This window comes from Typopeltis vanoorti, chromosome 17, assembly GCF_054136105.1.
Source record: "Typopeltis vanoorti isolate ZY-2024b chromosome 17, IOZ_Tvanoo_1.0, whole genome shotgun sequence".
Taxonomy (NCBI): domain Eukaryota; kingdom Metazoa; phylum Arthropoda; class Arachnida; order Uropygi; family Thelyphonidae; genus Typopeltis; species Typopeltis vanoorti.
In genome coordinates, this window is record NC_143565.1 from 66,317,293 (window position 1) to 66,335,737 (window position 18,445).

The 18,445-nt window shown below is 38.3% G+C and overlaps 1 protein-coding gene across 1 annotated transcript in view; it reads left to right on the forward strand.

Moving 5' to 3' along the window:
* LOC150097452 (A disintegrin and metalloproteinase with thrombospondin motifs adt-2-like) overlaps window positions 1-18,445 on the forward strand; it is a gene marked incomplete at its 3' end in the record, with an annotated part of 681,635 nt that overhangs the window by 337,537 nt on the left and 325,653 nt on the right. Inside the window, exon 10 of the mRNA XM_090406923.1 lies at window positions 7,073-7,174. Coding sequence (XP_090263049.1) covers window positions 7,073-7,174 — 102 coding nt within the window. The remainder of the gene's footprint in view (window positions 1-7,072; window positions 7,175-18,445) is intronic.

Genomic DNA, 18,445 nt, shown 5'->3' on the forward strand with positions numbered 1-18,445 from the left:
GGGTAATGAATATCATCTACCTAAAGACATTCACTTCACAAAACAATAAATTGCATGATAACCACAGTAATTAACTTTAATTAAATGAAAATACAAAGGAATGGGGATACAAGATACATACAGCAGCCAGTGGTTTGCCAATTAAAAACGGTTTCCACGTTCTAGAAATTAATATTAATAAATAATATTATTAAAAACTATTTTTGATGGTTACATAAAATAAGAATCTCCCAAACTTTTGTGAGAGAGAGACAATTATTCCAATTCAGATTTGGCCAATGTAAAAGGACTTCTCAACTTTCTTTGAAAAGGCGTTCCTATTTAAACCTGCTTCTATGGAGAAGATGAGCTTCATCCCACTATATACTGTGTTTAGTGTCAATACTATGTTGTGGCAGACCAAACTTTTGAGGTTTCATGAATTCATTATAATGTTGATGTTCATTAATTCTTTTTTTCCACAGAACGGCCTGTCTGCCCAAAGTATGTTAGATTACATTCACAAGGTATCTGGCAAACACCAGCTAAGGATAGAGGTGACAGTTTGTCTTTTGTAGATGGCAACAGATGAGAAATTTTGTTGATAGGAAAATATGTGGGAATGAGATGATAATTCTTCAAAATTCTACCAATCGGTTCAGAGATTCCAGAAATATAAGGGATTAGAACCCTGTTGTCTGCTGAAGAATCCTGAGGTGTTGGAACATAGGAGTCAATTATTTGCTGGATTTGATTAGGGTTGTAACCATTAAATTTCATTAATGTTTGGATAGTTAGAAGTTCTTGTTGTAAGATTGAGGGAGACGAGCACACATTATGTGTTCTATTATCATCTTCTCCATATCATGTCTATATTGTCTTCTCCATAGAAGCAGGTTTAAATATGAACGCCTTTTCAAAGAAAGTTGCAGTCCTTTTACATCGGCTAAATCTAAATCTGAATTGGAACAGTTTGTGTTAACATTAGATATTTTACCAGAATTTTAAGTAGTATTGTTTGCTTTTTGTTTCTTGGTGTGTCTGTGCAATTTTGGCGTGTTTTCTGTTATTTTAATTATTATTTTTAAGAAAAGATAGCGTACACATGGCACCGATATAGAAAAAAATGGCGGCCAGGTCGCCATGCTTGCTTAAGAGTTTTGATGTAAAAGAATTTATGCAATGTGCTGTCTGTGAGATGTATGCCTTGCGAAGATCGGTAGGAGTCTGGTTAGAAAGTGATAGTGGAGTTAATATGTGTAGAAAGTGTAAAGAGAATGAGGACTTCAAGCGTGTTTCGTGTATCGAGACTGATATCGTTAACGGTAATCAGAATGTAGAAAATGGCGGTGTACTAGAGAATTGCGTGGTAGTGCCAGATATGTGTCAGAGCGTCGCTGAAAGTGTAAATGAAGATAGAAACACCGAAGGAATGGATGATTTGATCGATAATGAAAATGGTGAGATAAATGCGAGTAGCGAAATTGCCCGTTTAAATGGCGCGATACACAGAGCCAAACGACAACTGGAGCGTATGCAAAAATGTGTGTTGAACGTACCAACAAATAACCGGCGGAAGTCTGTGACGGCAGATAATAGAATGTAAGTAAACGTCAATAAAATGAAGGAGCAAGTGCTGTATGGGGATTCGCTATTAAGAGGCGTAATAATTGAGAGTTTAACGGAGTCGTGCCAGCTGGGTGCGAACATAAAGGACGTCAGCGAATCTATTCGACTGCAAAAACAGAGGGTGAAAGAGATGATAATAGTGGCAGGAACGAATGATTTGAAAGAGGACAAAATGGAAATGATAGAGGATGTGAGGGAGTTGTTTGAGGTAGCAAAAGAGAAGAGTGAGAGAGTTAGGATGGTGAGTATCTTACCACGGTATGACAGCGAAGTGTTTAGAAGGAGGGCCATAATTGCCAATGACTTTATGCGTGGGTTATGCATGGAGAGTGGTGTGGAATTTGTGGATGTGTGGAATGAGTTCGATGGGCGAAAGGACTTATATAAGATGGATGGGTTACATTTGAATGGAGTTGGTGTACGGAGACTTGAAAGAGTGTTGATGAATGATGTGGAACTGGATGTACAGACTCAGGGAAACTAGATTTATTAAGAGGGGGGGGAGTAGATATGCAGACTTTAGGGGGGGCAGTTAAGTGTATGAATGAGTATATTATGCCCGGGCGAGTACGACGGACAACAAATCAGAATGGGATAATTAGTATAAGGAATCAAAGTAGGGATGGGACAAATGGGCTTCTGCGATTCATGTACACTAATGCCAGGAGTATTAGGAACAAGAAGGAAGAGTTTTTGGCCATGGTTGGCACTTCCAGGCCACAGGTTGTCGGTATTAGTGAAACATGGCTGACAGAAGATGATAAAGCTAGTGGGATTGAATGCGATGGGTATAGCGTGTTCAGGAGTGACAGGGTGAATAAAAAGGGGGGAGGAGTGTTATTGATGATAGCTGATGAGCTTCAGCCAAGGAGTATAGAAGTGGAACTGCAGGATGGGGAAAAAAGCACATTTGAGGCTGTTTGGTGTGAGATACAATCTAGCAGAACAAAATATACAATTGGGTGCTGCTATAGACCGGGTGATGGAGTGGATGGTGGGAATAGTATGCATAAGCAAATAGAAGAAATGAATGGAAGGAGGATAATTATTATGGGTGATTTCAATTATGGTAACATTGACTGGAAAGAGGAGAGGGCACATGGGAGGAAGGAATTGGATTTTATGCAGTTATTAAGAGACAACTATCTACGGCAACATGTATTGGAAAATACCAGGGGGCAGAGAGTGCTGGACCTAGTAATTGCAACTGAGAATGTAGCTGTAACGAACATGAAAATGTTGCCACCAATTGGTGAGAGTGACCATAAGGTCATGACTTGGGAGGTGGCTAAAGGAGTCGAATTTACAATTAAGACAGGGTATATGTGGAATTACAGGGCTGGTAAGTATGACAAGCTTAGGTGTGTGCTTGGCTCAATGCCATGGCATGTAAAACTGCAAGGGCTGGATGTTGATGGTGCATGGGAGGTGGTTAAGAACTGTTTGCAGGAGGCAATGGTTGACTGTATACCAAGAGTCCGAATAATAAATCAGGTAGGGGTTAAATGGATGAATAACACTATTAAGCTTGAGCTGCAAAAAAAGAAACAATTGTGGAGGGAATTTAAGGAGAAGGGTGACCATCAGGTGCATGAACAGTATAAAGCTCAGGCCAGGATGGTAACAAGGGTGGTAAGAAAAGCAAAAGCAGATTACGAAAGGAAATTGGCCATGCAGGCTAAAGAGAATCCCAAACAGTTTTTTCAATATGTTGCAAGTAAAAGGAAAAATGCTCATGGTAGAATGATCTTAAAAAATGCTGAGGGTAGGGAGGTAACTGAATCAGTCGATGTTGTGGAATTACTGAGCGAGCACTTTGCAAGAGTATATCATCCAGGTGGTGGCTTTGCGGAAATGGAGGAACCAACAGCTTATACTGGAATTGTGATGAATGAGGTAGAGGTAACTAGTCTATTACAGAACCTCAATGTCAATACATCTGTGGGATTGGATGGTATACCAGCTCGTGTCGTACGTGAAGCGGCCAAAGAATTGTCAGTGCCCTTGACCATTATGTTTAATTTGAGCCTCAGGACTGGGTCAGTCCCAAGGAAAGAGGGGAAAATAGTTCCACTGCACAAAGGTGGTTCCAAGGCTGCTGTTGAAAATTACCGGCCAATCAGCATAACAGGAATCATTATCAAGGTCTTAGAGAAAATAGTCAAGAGGAAAATACAAGATTGGATAGAAGAAAATGGGATACTGTATCGGGGACAGCATGGTTTTGTGAAGGGTAGGTCATGCCTCAGTAACTTGCTCACGTATTATAACACAGTGACGGCTGAACTGGATAAGGGAAATGGGTTTACAGTGATTCTGCTGGACCTTGCTAAGGCCTTTGACAGGATACCACATGGAATTCTAATCAGTAAATTGCAGCATATGGGAATGGACATAGGGTTGGTGAGATGGATAGGAGGGTGGTTAACGGAGAGATATCAGAGAGTGGTTTACTCAGGAGTAGAGTCCACAAGACGGCCTGTGACTAGTGGTGTACCACAAGGATCTGTTCTTGGACCACTGCTGTTTAATTTGTTCATAAATGATATAGGAAAGGATCTGAGAAGAACAGTTCATTTGTTTGCGGATGATGCGAAGTTGGGTAGGGCAATAGTGAATGCAGATGACATCAAAATTTTGCAGGATGATTTGGTTAGATTGGAGGTCTGGGCTAGGGAGAATGGATGTCAATTTAATGTGGCAAAATGTAAGGTTATGCATTTTGGGGTGAAAAGATGGGAGGCAGTTTACTGCATTGGTGGAACCGTGCTCCAGGAAATTGATGAGGCACGAGATTTAGGAGTGTTGGTGGATAAGGAATTGAAATTTAGGGGACACATTGCAAAAGTGGCCAAATCAGCTCATCAAATCACTTGGTTGCTGAAGAATACGTTGACAAGCAGAGACAAGCAGGTTATTGTTCCTCTGTATCGAGCCTTGATAAGACCTCATCTCGACTACTGTGCTCAGATTTGGTCACCTAGGTTTCTTCTTGATGGGGAGGAGGTGGAGAGGATCCAGAGGCGAGTGACCAAGATGATAGCAGGTCTGTGGAATGAACCGTATGAGAACAGGTTGAGGATTTGTGGGTTGCAAAAATTGGTTGATAGGCGGAGGAGGGGAGATATGATTGAGACATTCAAATTACTGAAGGGTTTCTATAAAATTAATTCAGAAGATATTTTTGAGAACAGGGCTGGTTGTGGGAGGACTAGGGGACATCCATGGAAACTGGGCAAAAGTGTGGTTAGTAAAGGTGTTAGAGCTGGGTTCTTTACTTTTAGAGTAGTGAATGAGTGGAATGCGCTCCCTGCGTCTGTGGTGGATGCTGTGACAGTGAATGAGTTTAAGGCGAGGTATGATAGATACTGTATGAATGTCGAATAGTTGTGATGAAAATGATTTGGGGCCTCCCTCGATGAGTCTAATGACTCCCTGGAGTTGCCCGTAATAATAGTAATAGTAATAATTGTCTCTCTCTCTCTCCCAAAAGTTTGGGAGATTTTTATTTTATGTAACCATCAAAAATAGTTTTTAATTATATTTATTAATATTAATTTCTAGCACGCAGCAACGGTTTAATTGGTGAACCACCAATTTGCTTGTTTCTACACACTGATGATGTACTGTTATTTTCAGTATGAAATATCTGTACTTTCATTTCATTAAAGTTAATTACTGTGGTTATCATGTAATTTATTGATTATAGTAATGCCACAGGTACCTTTAAAGATTAGATTCACTTCCCAAACATCCCACTGTGGCATAAATGTTAACATATAGAGATACTCCATTCAGCCAAACTAGTCATTTGTAGAATGTAGAATAAAGACATTTGCAAACATTCATGTCTACAGTGGAATCTGAACCCCACAGCCTGTTGATTTCAGAGTGGATGTGCCATCTGTTTGCCAGTCAGGTGTCAAGAGATAAAAGGTAGGTCATGGGTAATCTATAACAGTCATAGCATGTTTGGGCTGAAAAGATTATAATCTGTATATTGTATTGTGGGACTGCACTGCAAAAACTGATTAGTCTAGAGCAGTGATTTTCAACCTTTTTCATAATATGGCACACCTAGACTAATTATTAAAATTCTGTGGCACACTGAAAGTACATTTTTTTAATTTTTTTTTGATGATCTGGCAAAAAATAGGCATAATTTTGATTGATTTACATACAGAAGATATTAACAATAGCAATTACTTATCCTTTTTGGGAGCTTCAAGGGAATAAATGCACGAATTATGATATTATTTCTTTCAATTAATTTGTTTTCACAAATCTTGCAGCACACCAATGTGCCGCTGCACACCGGTTGAAAATCGCTAGTCTAGAGATTTGGGAGTCAAAGTAATAATACAGTAGTTGAGCTACAGGTAGTCAATTGAAGTTCAGGATACATGTTACAAAAGTGGACACAGTAGTATGGAGAATCACTTGGATACTAAAAAACAAGTTCAGGAGTAGGAATAAGAAAGTTGTTGTACCTTTTTAATACAGATCACATTGGTCATCTGGACCACGTGAGCATAAGGAAGTGGTGTAGAGGATCCAGAAGTGCATCCTATATAGGTGAAAACAGGGATTTCATAGAAGTAGATGTGTAAATTATTAAGAGGATATTAGGAAATAAATTCAGAAGAAATTTTTTGATACGTGACAATTGCGCCTCCGTAGCACAATTGGAAGAACAATGGTACATTGCACCCTTTGATTGGAAAAGGCTAGAGTTTGATTCTCGTTGTGACAGGAGGAATCTTTATATGGACATTTTCAATTGAAGGTGAGTTAGCCAATCTCATTCGGAGGTAGCAGGGTTTATTCTCCCGGAAACTCGGGTTTTTCATCCCGCATATAGAAAAATCGGCCCTTCAGAACACATGCAATTTACAAACAAAAAATACTTGTTGTGGTAATGGGCAGTGGATGGTGCTGATGTACTTGATTGGTAGTAGAGATTCGGTAGTGGTGGAGACGGAGAGTTGTACAGTAGGTGTCCTCCCACGATGAGTCTTCAGACTCCTTGGAGGTGTCATGAATAATAATAATAATAATAATGACACTAAGGGAGAGAACAAGGGGTTGCTGTGGAAAACAGTGAGTTAGCAAGGATATGACTAGTTTTATGCTTGGGAAATGGTGGACTGGTTGCCAGAGATTTTTGAGTGTAATTTGAGTAAATGAGCTTAAGGAGTATTATAGGCATTGTATGAATAATGTTATTGTAGGTCTCTCATAGCAAGTCCATGGGAATGTCTGTGTGGCGATAATGATAATGTCCTAATAATAATATCTGAACATATATTTTGCATCTATGTGGTTGATAACAGCACAGTATGATATAACAATACTTTACTTGTAAAATTTGATAAAATGCATGCATGTGTGCACACACACAAAATGCGAAAAATAATTGCACAAAATTTGAAACTTTTTTTTTTTGATATATATACATAAATAGGAAATCTGTAGAATGCTTCGTTGTGATACTGGATATGGTGGAAGTGGAGTATCATTTGCTGCTCATCCTGCACTAGAAGGGACATCATGTAGTAGAGAACGAGTAAGTTGCTTTGTCATATGTTACAGCTAGACTTCTTTATTTCTCTTACATTCTTGCTCTCTTTATGAAGGTATTAATCAGTTTTATTATCATCATCATCATCATCTCAAGATCTCCCATTGTAGTCAAAACTCATCATGACAGGTCCCTCTGTTATACACACAGCTCATCATACTGAGCCTTAAATACATTCAAATTCACTGCACACTCTCAGGTAATGCATTCCAATCATTCACAACTCGTAAAAATCCTGCTTCTTACTCTCTTGCTCACACACTACTTGCACAGCTTCCAGGGATGACCTCTTGTTCTTCCAACTCATCTCCCACCATTTTATGTAAAACTCTTCAACGTTGATCCTGTAACAACTCCTTACTAACTTAGATACTAAATGGAGATCATGTTTTAGCAACTGCTTATGTACTTTCAATCAACTACTTATGTATTAATAAAAAGGTAGCAAATGCATTAGACAAAGTGATTGCTGGAAGAGAGGGGAGTAGCATGATCGAGGGTGAATAAAATGAATGTCATGTAGAAATGAATGTAGTAGATTTAGAGGATGACAGTTGGGTGGTTGAATGTCTAGAGAAAGGGAAACTGAGAGAGCAGATTGAACATATGAAGGGTATATGGTATGAGGTGGGGATGGGCAGGATAGTATATTTACTGGGATGTTACTATAGGTCAGGGAATTCAGAGCTTGAGAAGCAGAAAATGTTGAGTTTGGCAAGTGCAAAACAAGTAATCATCAAAGATTTTAATTATGGCAGTATAAATTGGGAAAAGGAAACAGCATTTAGTAGTAAGGGAATTGAATTTCTGTTATTCTTGAAACACATATGTCTCAAGCAACATATAGTAGAAGAAACAAGAGGCTCAAGAGTTTTGGATTTGGTCCAGACATCTGAAGACCTGATTGTAACTGAAATGCCATCCTTGTCCCCAGTGGAAGAGAGTAATCATATGGCCTTGACTTGGGGAATGAGTAGACATTGCAGAGGTATTGAGGAGAAAATAATTTTATGTGGAATTATAAGGCAGGTGATTATAGTGATCTTGGAAATCAGCTTGGGGCAGAATTGGAGGGGACAGATATAACCAGAGCATTGGAACTAGTGAAGAAATATTTATTAGCAGCAGTCGCAAATTTTATGTTTCAAGTGAAAAAGAGAAGAAGATTTGGTGTAAAATGAATATCTACTATAAAATCAGAACCATAGATAGTAATGTTATCTATGCGGGTCTGCATGGATTTGCTATGGGACACTCTTGTTTTAGTAATATACGAGGCTGGTCTGAAAAGTTTTTGGCCTAACGTATATTACTAAATATATGTTAGTAATATACATTAGGTATATTACTAACGTATTATAACCTCGTATATTACTAAAACAAGAGTGTCCTAAGGGACACTCTTGTTTTAGTAATATACAAGGCTGGTCTGAACAGTTCTCGGCCTAACAATGAAAAAACGAATTTATAATTTCAAAATTATTTTTATTTTTCAACATAATCTCCCTTAAGACTGATACATTTATTCCAGCGATGCTCCAGCATCATTATCCTGTAGCGGTTATTAGTAAGATCTACAATATATCTCTCTACAGCTGCAATCACCTCTTGGTTCGAAGAAAATTGCTGACCAGCGAGGAAGAGTTTTAGTTTTGGGAAGAGCTAGAAGTCAGTGGGAGCCAAATCTGGGGAATAGGGTGGATGTTCCAACAATTTATAGTGCAGATCCCTTAATTTTCCCATTGCCAAAACATCTTTGTGGGCAGGTGCATTGTCCTGATGAAAGATGATTTTTTTCTTCTGCAAACCGGGTCTTTTCTCACAATTTTTTTTGCATAGTCTGATTAAAAGATTGGAATAATATTCCTCGGTTATTATTTTACCCTTTTCAAGATAATTAATAAACAAAATGCCTTTAGCATTCCAAAACACCGATGCCATTACCTTTCCTGCTGATGGAACCGACTTTTTCTTCTTTGACACTGAACAACCGGATTCTGTCCACTGAAAATTTGTTTTGAAACTTCTGTCCACTGAAAATTCACTATTACACACCAGAATTCAAACTGCTGTTTGGATTCTGGTGTGTAATAGTGAATCCAAGTCTCATCCATAGTAATAAATCGATACAAAAAATTAGTTTTATTCTTGTTAAAATGTTCCAAGCACTGTTCAGAGATTTTCATGTGAGTGTGTTTTTGATCTGCTGTGAACAAGCATGGCACCCATCTTGCACAAAGCTTTTTCATTTGCAATTCTTCATGCAAAATATATCCTACACGTTCTTTTGAAATGCCTATAGTCTCAGCAATTTCATCGATAGTAATAAATCGATGCACAAAATTAGTTTTATTCTTGTTAAAATGTTCCAAGCACTCTTCAGAGATTTTCATGTGAGTGAGTTTTTGATCTGCTGTGAACAAGCATGGCACCCATCTTGCATAAAGTTTTTTCGTTTGCAATTCTTCATGCAAAATATATACTACACGTTCTTTTGAAATGCCTGTAGTCTCAGCAATTTCACGCACTTTGACTCACTGGTCACCTAATACCATATCGTGCACTTGATCAATGGTTTCTGTTGTTACACTTTTTGGATGTCCTTCATGTGGATCATATTCAAGGCTTAAACTTCGAATGAATTTCTTTTGGTGTTAAACCTTCTTTTACAAAGAATTTTATAGCTGCATGATACTCAGTTTTATCCATTTCAATGGGTACAGACAACACTTTTGCTTCAGGCAGCTGTATAAAACAAACTACTTGATAGGATGACCTGCAATTTCACATGGATGCTTATGACAGATGTACCAACTTATAAAAAAAAATCTTGCTGATGGTGTTGCCATCTATGGTCGAGGCCGAGAACTTTTCAGACCACCTTCGTAATTGCCTTTTATAATAAGCTAACAGGAACAATGAAGAGAGAAAGCTATATACTGCCATTATTTTTGGATTTTACAAACACATTTGACAGGATGACTCATGGTAAGCTGATATTTAAGTTACAGCATATTGGTTTAAATATCAGGTTAGGGGATTGGCTAGTTTATAGTTATGAGAAAGTTGTGTATGACGGAACTGCATCAAAGAAGCAGACAATTACAAGAGTTGTGGGTCCCTCAGGTCTCAGTATTAGGACCCCATATTGTTTAACCTTTCTATGAATGATATTGTCAATGGATTGCAGCCAGATATTCAGTTGTTTGCAGATGATGTGAAGCTGGGAAGGGTTATTAGTAATAGTGCGTATGTGCTAGCCTTTCAAGAGGATTTGAATAAGCTGGACAGATGGTCAAGCAAATAGTGTCAATTTAATGCAACTAAATGTACAGTCTTGAAGTTTGGCACACATTGATGGGAAGCTGCATACTCTGTTGGAGGAGTTGTATTACAGCAAGCAGAGGAGGCAAGTGACCTCATCATTATGACTGATAGAAACTGAAGTTTAGAGGACATATCGCAAAGGTTGTGAAGGTAACCTGGAGGATTGTTGCAATACTGAGAAGGTTAATGACTAGTAGAGATAGAAGAGTTGTGGGTCCATTTGTATAAACACCTGAAAAGACCATACATAGTTTATTGTTCTCATATTTGGTCTCCAGGATTTGAAGGGGATAAATTAACCTTTTAGAGGGTGCAAAGGCAGATAACAAAAATGATACCAGGTCGTTACAATGTTAGCAGGATAGATTGTGAACATGTGGACTGCAGAGTTTGGTAAATAGAAGGGGAGAGAGAGGTGATATGATCAAAACATTTAAGCTGTTGAGAGGTAGTTAGTGGGTTGACACACACTTGGGAGTTCTTTTATGTGGTAGATCAAAAGGAAGGAGCAAAGTCAAGGAGCCATCTCTGGAACTTACGAATGGAATTATTGAGTAAGAGGTCAAGGAGCAGCTTTTTTTACAAGGAGGGTGGTTGGATCTTGGAATGCATTGCCTGATAAGGGTAGTGAGAGCATAAACAGTGAAGGTGTTTAAGGAATGGTATTAGAGACTTTGTTGTATTGTTTGGTTCTCCCATGATGGTCCTGAATAATAATATAATAATATAATGATATATTTTGATTGTGCTTAGGTCTTATATATATATTACCATATGAGAAGTTCATGTTTAAGTTGGATGAATTTAGATAACAGATTAGTGTGTTTTTGGAAATGTTTTGCTTTATCAATAATCATCAAGTGTTGTATGGAGAGCTGTGTCCTGAAGAGAATACTCATTAGTAGTGTGCCTCAGAGGTTGGTTTAGAACCACTGCTGTAATTTATATATTGATGATGTTGATGGAGTTTTATTATTATTATTATTACATGACACCTCCAGGGAGTCCAAAGACTCATTGAGGGTGTGCACCTACTCTAGAACTTTCCGTCTCTAGCACTCAATCCACCAACTACAGTGAACCACATCATCTACACCAATGGCATCTACTGCCCACCACCATCACCAGTATTTTCAGAGACAATCACAAATATCTATGCCCACAGTGAGATTTGAACCCAGTCTTTTGGATGGAGAACAGATACACTAACCACTCAGCCAACTAGGCTGGCGTGTTTTAAATGGGAATAAGCAGTTATGTGCATATAATGCAAATTGGGGAGATATGAGCAGATATTGTGGTCTTAAAGGAAGATTTGAATAGTTTGTGTGAGCAGTCAGGTGAATAGTTACCATTTCAATATTGCAAAGTGTAAGCTTTCAAAATTTGGAAAGCAAAGATAGGATCCAGAATATACAATTGGTGGAGATATTTTACAGGTGGTGTGATAAAGGAGTAATGGTTATGTAGGGATCTAGGGTGATGAAGAATAAGTATCTAACATTTATGGGGTACATTTCTAAAATTGTGAGCACACTAGAACAAATTGTTGCAATGGCTTGGAGGATTCTGGCATATAGTATGAAGAAATATTGAGGAAATGCCTTTTGTTGTGCCCATCAAATAGGGGCAGGAGCTCTGAGATATGATTGAGTGATATAATTTGTAAGGGATTGTTGTCAGATTAATGTGGAAGAAGTTTTTCATGTAGTAAAGAGAAATAGTTATAGAACAAGAGGATATGCCTGGAAGAGTCATAGGAGGAGGAGCAGATTTTCTAATGTAGAAAACATTGCCTGTGAATATGGGGAGTATGAGAACAGTGAATTGTTTAACATTCAGCATGTGTTAGTAAGACTTGGAACAGTATTTTTTTTTTTATTCTACATAAGTCTGATAATGGAAATAATGATGTCCAGAATCAGTACACTATCTTGAACAGTAATTTTGACACACTACTGACATGCCAGAAATACATATTAAAAAGCAGTGCTTTGTTTGAAAGTGCACCAAGTGCAGCAACAGTAAATTAATGTAAGGCAAGATTTGACGAGCTTTGTGTGTATTAAGTAGAGTGAGTCAGACTAATTGGAGGTTTGATGATGATAAACTTTTAGAAAGTCGGAAATATTATTACAGGCCACAGGGGAACAGTTTGGTAAGAATATTATAGTGATTTCTGCATTCTCGTATACTTCATTTTAATCAAAATTAATGTTCATTAGGGAGTACATTTTATAGACTCTTCAAGATTTTAAAATAGACCTGAAAGTTTATGAGAATGCAATCTCTGGCATAGCAGTTGCCTTGGCTTGCACTACTTAAGATGCATGCTCTGCTCAGGAGACCATATGTTTTCCTTTTAATAGTGCTTTTAAGTCTCACCGGTCTGTTTCGAACTGTTGGTTCTCATCAGAGACCAGGCAGAAACCTTAAGGCAAAATATTCACTGTTCAATAAACTCTCTAAGATATGTTTTTTACAACACTCAAAAAGAATTAAAATAGAATTTAATACTTCCTATATTTCGTCCTAGTCACTAGGACATCTACGGGATTTACAAAAACAATTAATGTAACATATGCACAAATAACAAACAATACTAAGCCCAACCACGTGGGTGACACCAAAGTCCTATCTAGGTAGAGCGCCCTCTAAGGGCAGTAGTAGGTGGCCTGGAATGTAAGGTGGGAACTCTGGTGATGAGTGTTTCCCAAATCTTCGGAAGCTTAATGCAACCATATTTATTGAGATTTGGTTGGTTTTTGAGAGCTGCTGCTGCTTCTAAGAAAAGTCTCTCTTTCTTGAATTTGCTGTGGGGAAGCATGGTGGTTTCTTCCATGATACTCTGTGGGTGGTGTCCAAAACATGGTCAGCCAAGCCTGAATGGCCATAGTTGTGTTTGAAGATGTAAGACTTGTGTTCCTCTAGATGGATGGATGCTGATCTGCCTGTCTGTCCAAAGTACGCCAGCTTACAGGAACAGGGTACTTTGTAAACTCCAGGCAGAGAGAGAGGAGGGAGCTGATCTTTCGTAGAACGGATAAGGGTAGCCAGTTTGCAGTGGGGCTTATATGCTGTGTGTAGATTGTACTGTTTTAGTATCTTGGCTATTTTTTCAGATGTGCCATGGATGTAGGGTATGGTGATGGCATTTTTAAAATCTTGTTGACGAGAAGGAAGGGGAATGGGGGAGGAGTTGATTATTTTTTTGATACTGTGATCGCTGTAGCCATTGGAGAGGAAAGTGCTGTGTATGTGGTTAAGCTCATTAGTGAGGGCGGTTCCACTGGAACAAAGATTGTGGGCTCTCTTGGTAAGAGTTTTAATAATGCCATATTGTTGAGAGGGGTGGTGGTGGGAGAGTTTGTGAATGTATCTGCCTGTGTGTGTGGGTTTTCTGTATACGGTGAAGGTAAGTGTATCATTAGGCAGGCGTGTGACTAAGGTGTCTAGGATGGGTAAACAATTGTTCTTTTCCTTTTCCATAGTGAACTGGATTCTTGGATGTAGACTATTGAGATGACTGAGGAAGGAGTCTAACGTGTCTGGGCCATGAGGCCAAATAGAGCAGCTTGGCCTCATGGCCCAGACATGTTAGACTCCTTCCTCAGTCATCTCAATAGTCTACATCCAAGAATCCAGTTCACTGTGGAAAAGGAAAAGAACAATTGTTTACCCTTCCTAGACACCTCAGTCACACGCCTGCCTAATGATACACTTACCTTCACCGTATACAGAAAACCCACACACACAGGCAGATACATTCACAAACTCTCCCACCACCACCCCTCTCAACAATATGGCATTATTAAAACTCTTACCAAGAGAGCCCACAATCTTTGTTCCAGTGGAACCGCCCTCACTAATGAGCTTAACCACATACACAGCACTTTCCTCTCCAATGGCTACAGCGATCACAGTATCAAAAAAATATCAACTCCTCCCCCATTCCCCTTTCTTCTCGTCAACAAGATTTTAAAAATGCCATCACCATACCCTACATCCATGGCACATCTGAAAAAATAGCCAAGATACTAAAACAGTACAATCTACACACAGCATATAAGCCCCACCGCAAACTGGCTACCCTTATCCGTTCTACGAAAAATCAGCTCCCTCCTCTCTCTCTGCCTGGAGTTTACAAAGTACCCTGTTCCTGTAAGCTGGCGTACTTTGGACAGACAGGCAGATCAGCATCCATCCGTCTAGAGGAACACAAGTCTTACATCTTCAAACACAACTATGGCCATTCAGGCTTGGCTGACCATGTTTTGGACACCACCATGCTCCACCACAGCAAATTCAAGAAAGAGAGACTTTTCTTAGAAGCAGCAGCAGCTCTCAAAAACCAACCAAATCTCAATAAATATGGTTGCATTAAGCTTCCGAAGATTTGGGAAACACTCATCACCAGAGTTCCCACCTTACATTCCAGGCCACCTACTACTGCCCTTAGAGGGCGCTCTACCTAGATAGGACTTTAGTGTCACCCACGTGGTTGGGCTTAGTATTGTTTGTTATTTGTGCATATGTTACATTAATTGTTTTTGTAATCCCCGTAGATGTCCTAGTGACTAGGACGAAATATAGGAAGTATTGAATTCTATTTTAATTCTTTTTGAGTGTTGTAAAAAATCCATTAAGCCTCCAACATGATGTCCTCACAGCACTTAAGCCTCTACACACGTCTCTAAGATATGTTTCCAAACTCTCTTAAGTTTCTATACATTTTACTATGATATAAGGAGGTTTTATAATATCCCCTGTTTCTGTTAAGTTGCTTCACTAAAATAAAGCCTTTTAGCTCTGTTGAAAAATTATAATTCTGCACTGATCAAGAGTTCACTTATAAAAATGCAGCTTTCTGACATAGAATTGCCATGGTATTGAACAGATTTTTTGTTTCTCTTAAGTTTTCTTCCTGATCTCTGATGGGATCTAATAGTATCAAACATCTGCCACAGCAGTGAAACCTAAAAGCACTAATAAAAAGCAAATATACAGACTCCAGCAGAGTTCATGTCTTCTAAGTAGTACTGCCCATTAGACATTCATGGTGAAGGATTTAACACAGCACACCGTGCCGGCTCGGACGTCGCCTGGTTCAACAAGGTCCGCATTGCCATTTGGTACCAGCTTCAGGGGTGGCAACGAGAAGTTAGTGACTGGCACTACCATCACCACTATCACTGACAAAAATAATGGAAAAACTGGATCCAGATTCAGACTCCTCAACCAGTTAATGACTGGAACTTGGAATATTAGGACTCTACTACAATCAGGTCAACTCAAATTACTACAGCACGAACTAAAAAGATATGAATGGACTGTTATGGGACTTTGTGAAATTCAATGGCCGAAAACAGAACAGCTAACAACAGGTGAAGGACATTTGCTTCTTTACTCTGGATGTGACTGCAACAGAAAAGAAGGTGTCGGGGGTTTTGATACACAAATAATCACGAAATTCTGTCATGGAATTCAATCCTATCAATAGCAGAATTGCTCTAGTCTGCCTAAGAGGAAAACCACTCAATATCACCATCATACAGGTCTATGCCCCAACCACAGGCCACGAGGACTCCGAAGTAGAGGAGTTTTATGGAACAATGTTCAAAAATTAATAAACTGCAACAATCACCGGAGCGAATAGAAAAGACTTTTTGATTGTACAGGGCGATTGGAATGCCAAAATTGGAACAGACATCAGCAAGGATTATCTCCCATTTGTCAGACTGTATGGCTATGGGGAGACAAACGAAATAGGTTTTGAATTGATCAATTTTGCCTCACAAAATGAACTCACCATTACTAACACTCTATTTCCCCATAAACCTTCCAGAAGATGGACATGGACGACTTTCCCTGATGGTAAAACACACAACCAAATTGACTTCATCCTTGTAAGCACAAGATTTAAAAACTCCATCAACCTCACAAGAATAGGATCATTTCCTAGAGCCGACATTGGCAGTGACCACAACATGGTCATCGCAACTGTGAATATGAAAATGAGGGAAATATTACCTACAAAATCAACAATTAACTTGTAAAAGATATAATATAGAAAAATTAAAAGATTCCCAAATAAATATACTATCAAATTAAAACAAATTTTTGACACAAGCTTCAAGAAATATGATAATATCGAAAAAAACCAAATACTTCTCACGAAAGATAACTGAGACACTTGAAGAAATCCTTGGATACAAAAGGAAAATAAATAAACCATGGATAACCAAAAATATTTTGGACCTATGAGACGAAAGAAGATATTTGAAATCTCATATTAATAGCGGTGATAATAGAGAACAGTATAAAAATATTACTAAGATTATTAAAAAAGAAATCAAACATGATAGAAACTTATGGATATTAGATGAATGCAAAAATAGACTTAAATCAAAATAAAAATAATTCTAAAAGTGCTTTTCAAATTATCAATAAGTTAACCAAACCTTTTACTGCAATTAATTGGAGCATAGAAGATGAAGATGGATCTCCTATCACGGATAACCAGAAAATAGTTGATAGATGGAAATGTCACACAACCAAGCTTTTTCTAAAGGACCCTTAACTGACTGACGATATTTTCGACGGAATTTTGTCAGGAGGTTCGGAGGAAGGAGATTACCTGATATTAAAAGAAGTTGTTGTTACAGCAATTAGCTCCTCAAAAATAGGAAAATCACTGGGAATTGATGGTGTCACAATGGAACTGATACTCGAAGGAGGTGACATCATCATAGACACCTTGCTAAATTTATTCCAGGACGTATGGAACACAGAGACTTGGCCTTCTGATTTGCATACTTCTGTCCTTGTACCTATTCCTAAAAAGGGAAACAACAATAAATGTAGCAACTATAGAACAATAATCCTTATTAGTCATCCAAGCAAAATCCTGTTAAAAAGACTATTGTCAAGAATCGAAAAGAAAATAGAAAGCAGACTATCAGATGAACAAGCAGGTTTCCGGAAGTCCAGAAGTACAATCGACCATATTTTTACAATACACATACTAGGCGAAAAATACATAGAACAACAAAATAATCTGTCACAACTCTTTAGACCTTCAAAAAGCTTTTGACTCAATATGGCACGAAGCATTATGGAAAATTTTAGAACATTATGGTATTGACAACAAAATCATTAGGATAATTAAATCTCTTTATTCCTCATCTGATATGAGAATTGAAATTAATAATTGCAGCAGTGAACCGTACCGGACAGAACAAGGGGTAAGACAGGGATGCATCTTGTCCCCCTCTTCTTTTTAATTGTTTTCTGGAATATGTCATAGATGAAGCTCTTCATGAATATGACAGTGGAATAGTAGTTGGCAGACTAAGAATAAATAACTTATGTTTTGCAGACGATATCGATCTTCTGGCAGAAAGTGAAGAAGAATTACAAGAGATAACCAGGCGCATTTTCGGAACATTAAAAAAATATGGATTATACATAACCTACAAAAACAATGATAACCTCAAAATCAGCCATTGAATTCTTAAAGATACAAATTGGCAATAAACAAATTGAGAATGTAAACAAGTTCATTTATCTAGGAAGCATGTTGAGTCAAGATGATTGTTCAAAAACCGACATTAAATACCGAATTGCTAAGGCAACCCTGGCCCTGCAGAAGTTGAAACCATTTTGGGGAGATAACAGAACAGCAATCACAACCAGACTAAGACTAATTGACACCTTGGTGAATTCTGTCCTCTTGTATGGTTGTGAGGCCTGGACTTTATTGAGGGAAGATGAGAGGAGACTCCTGTCTTTTGAAATGAAAACTTACAGAAGACTTTTGAGAATTCCCTATACCGCTCACGAAACCAATGAAAATGTCCGAAAACTGATTGATTCAATAGATGGGAGAAAAAGGGAAAATATTCTGACAGTCATCAGAAGAAGAAGACA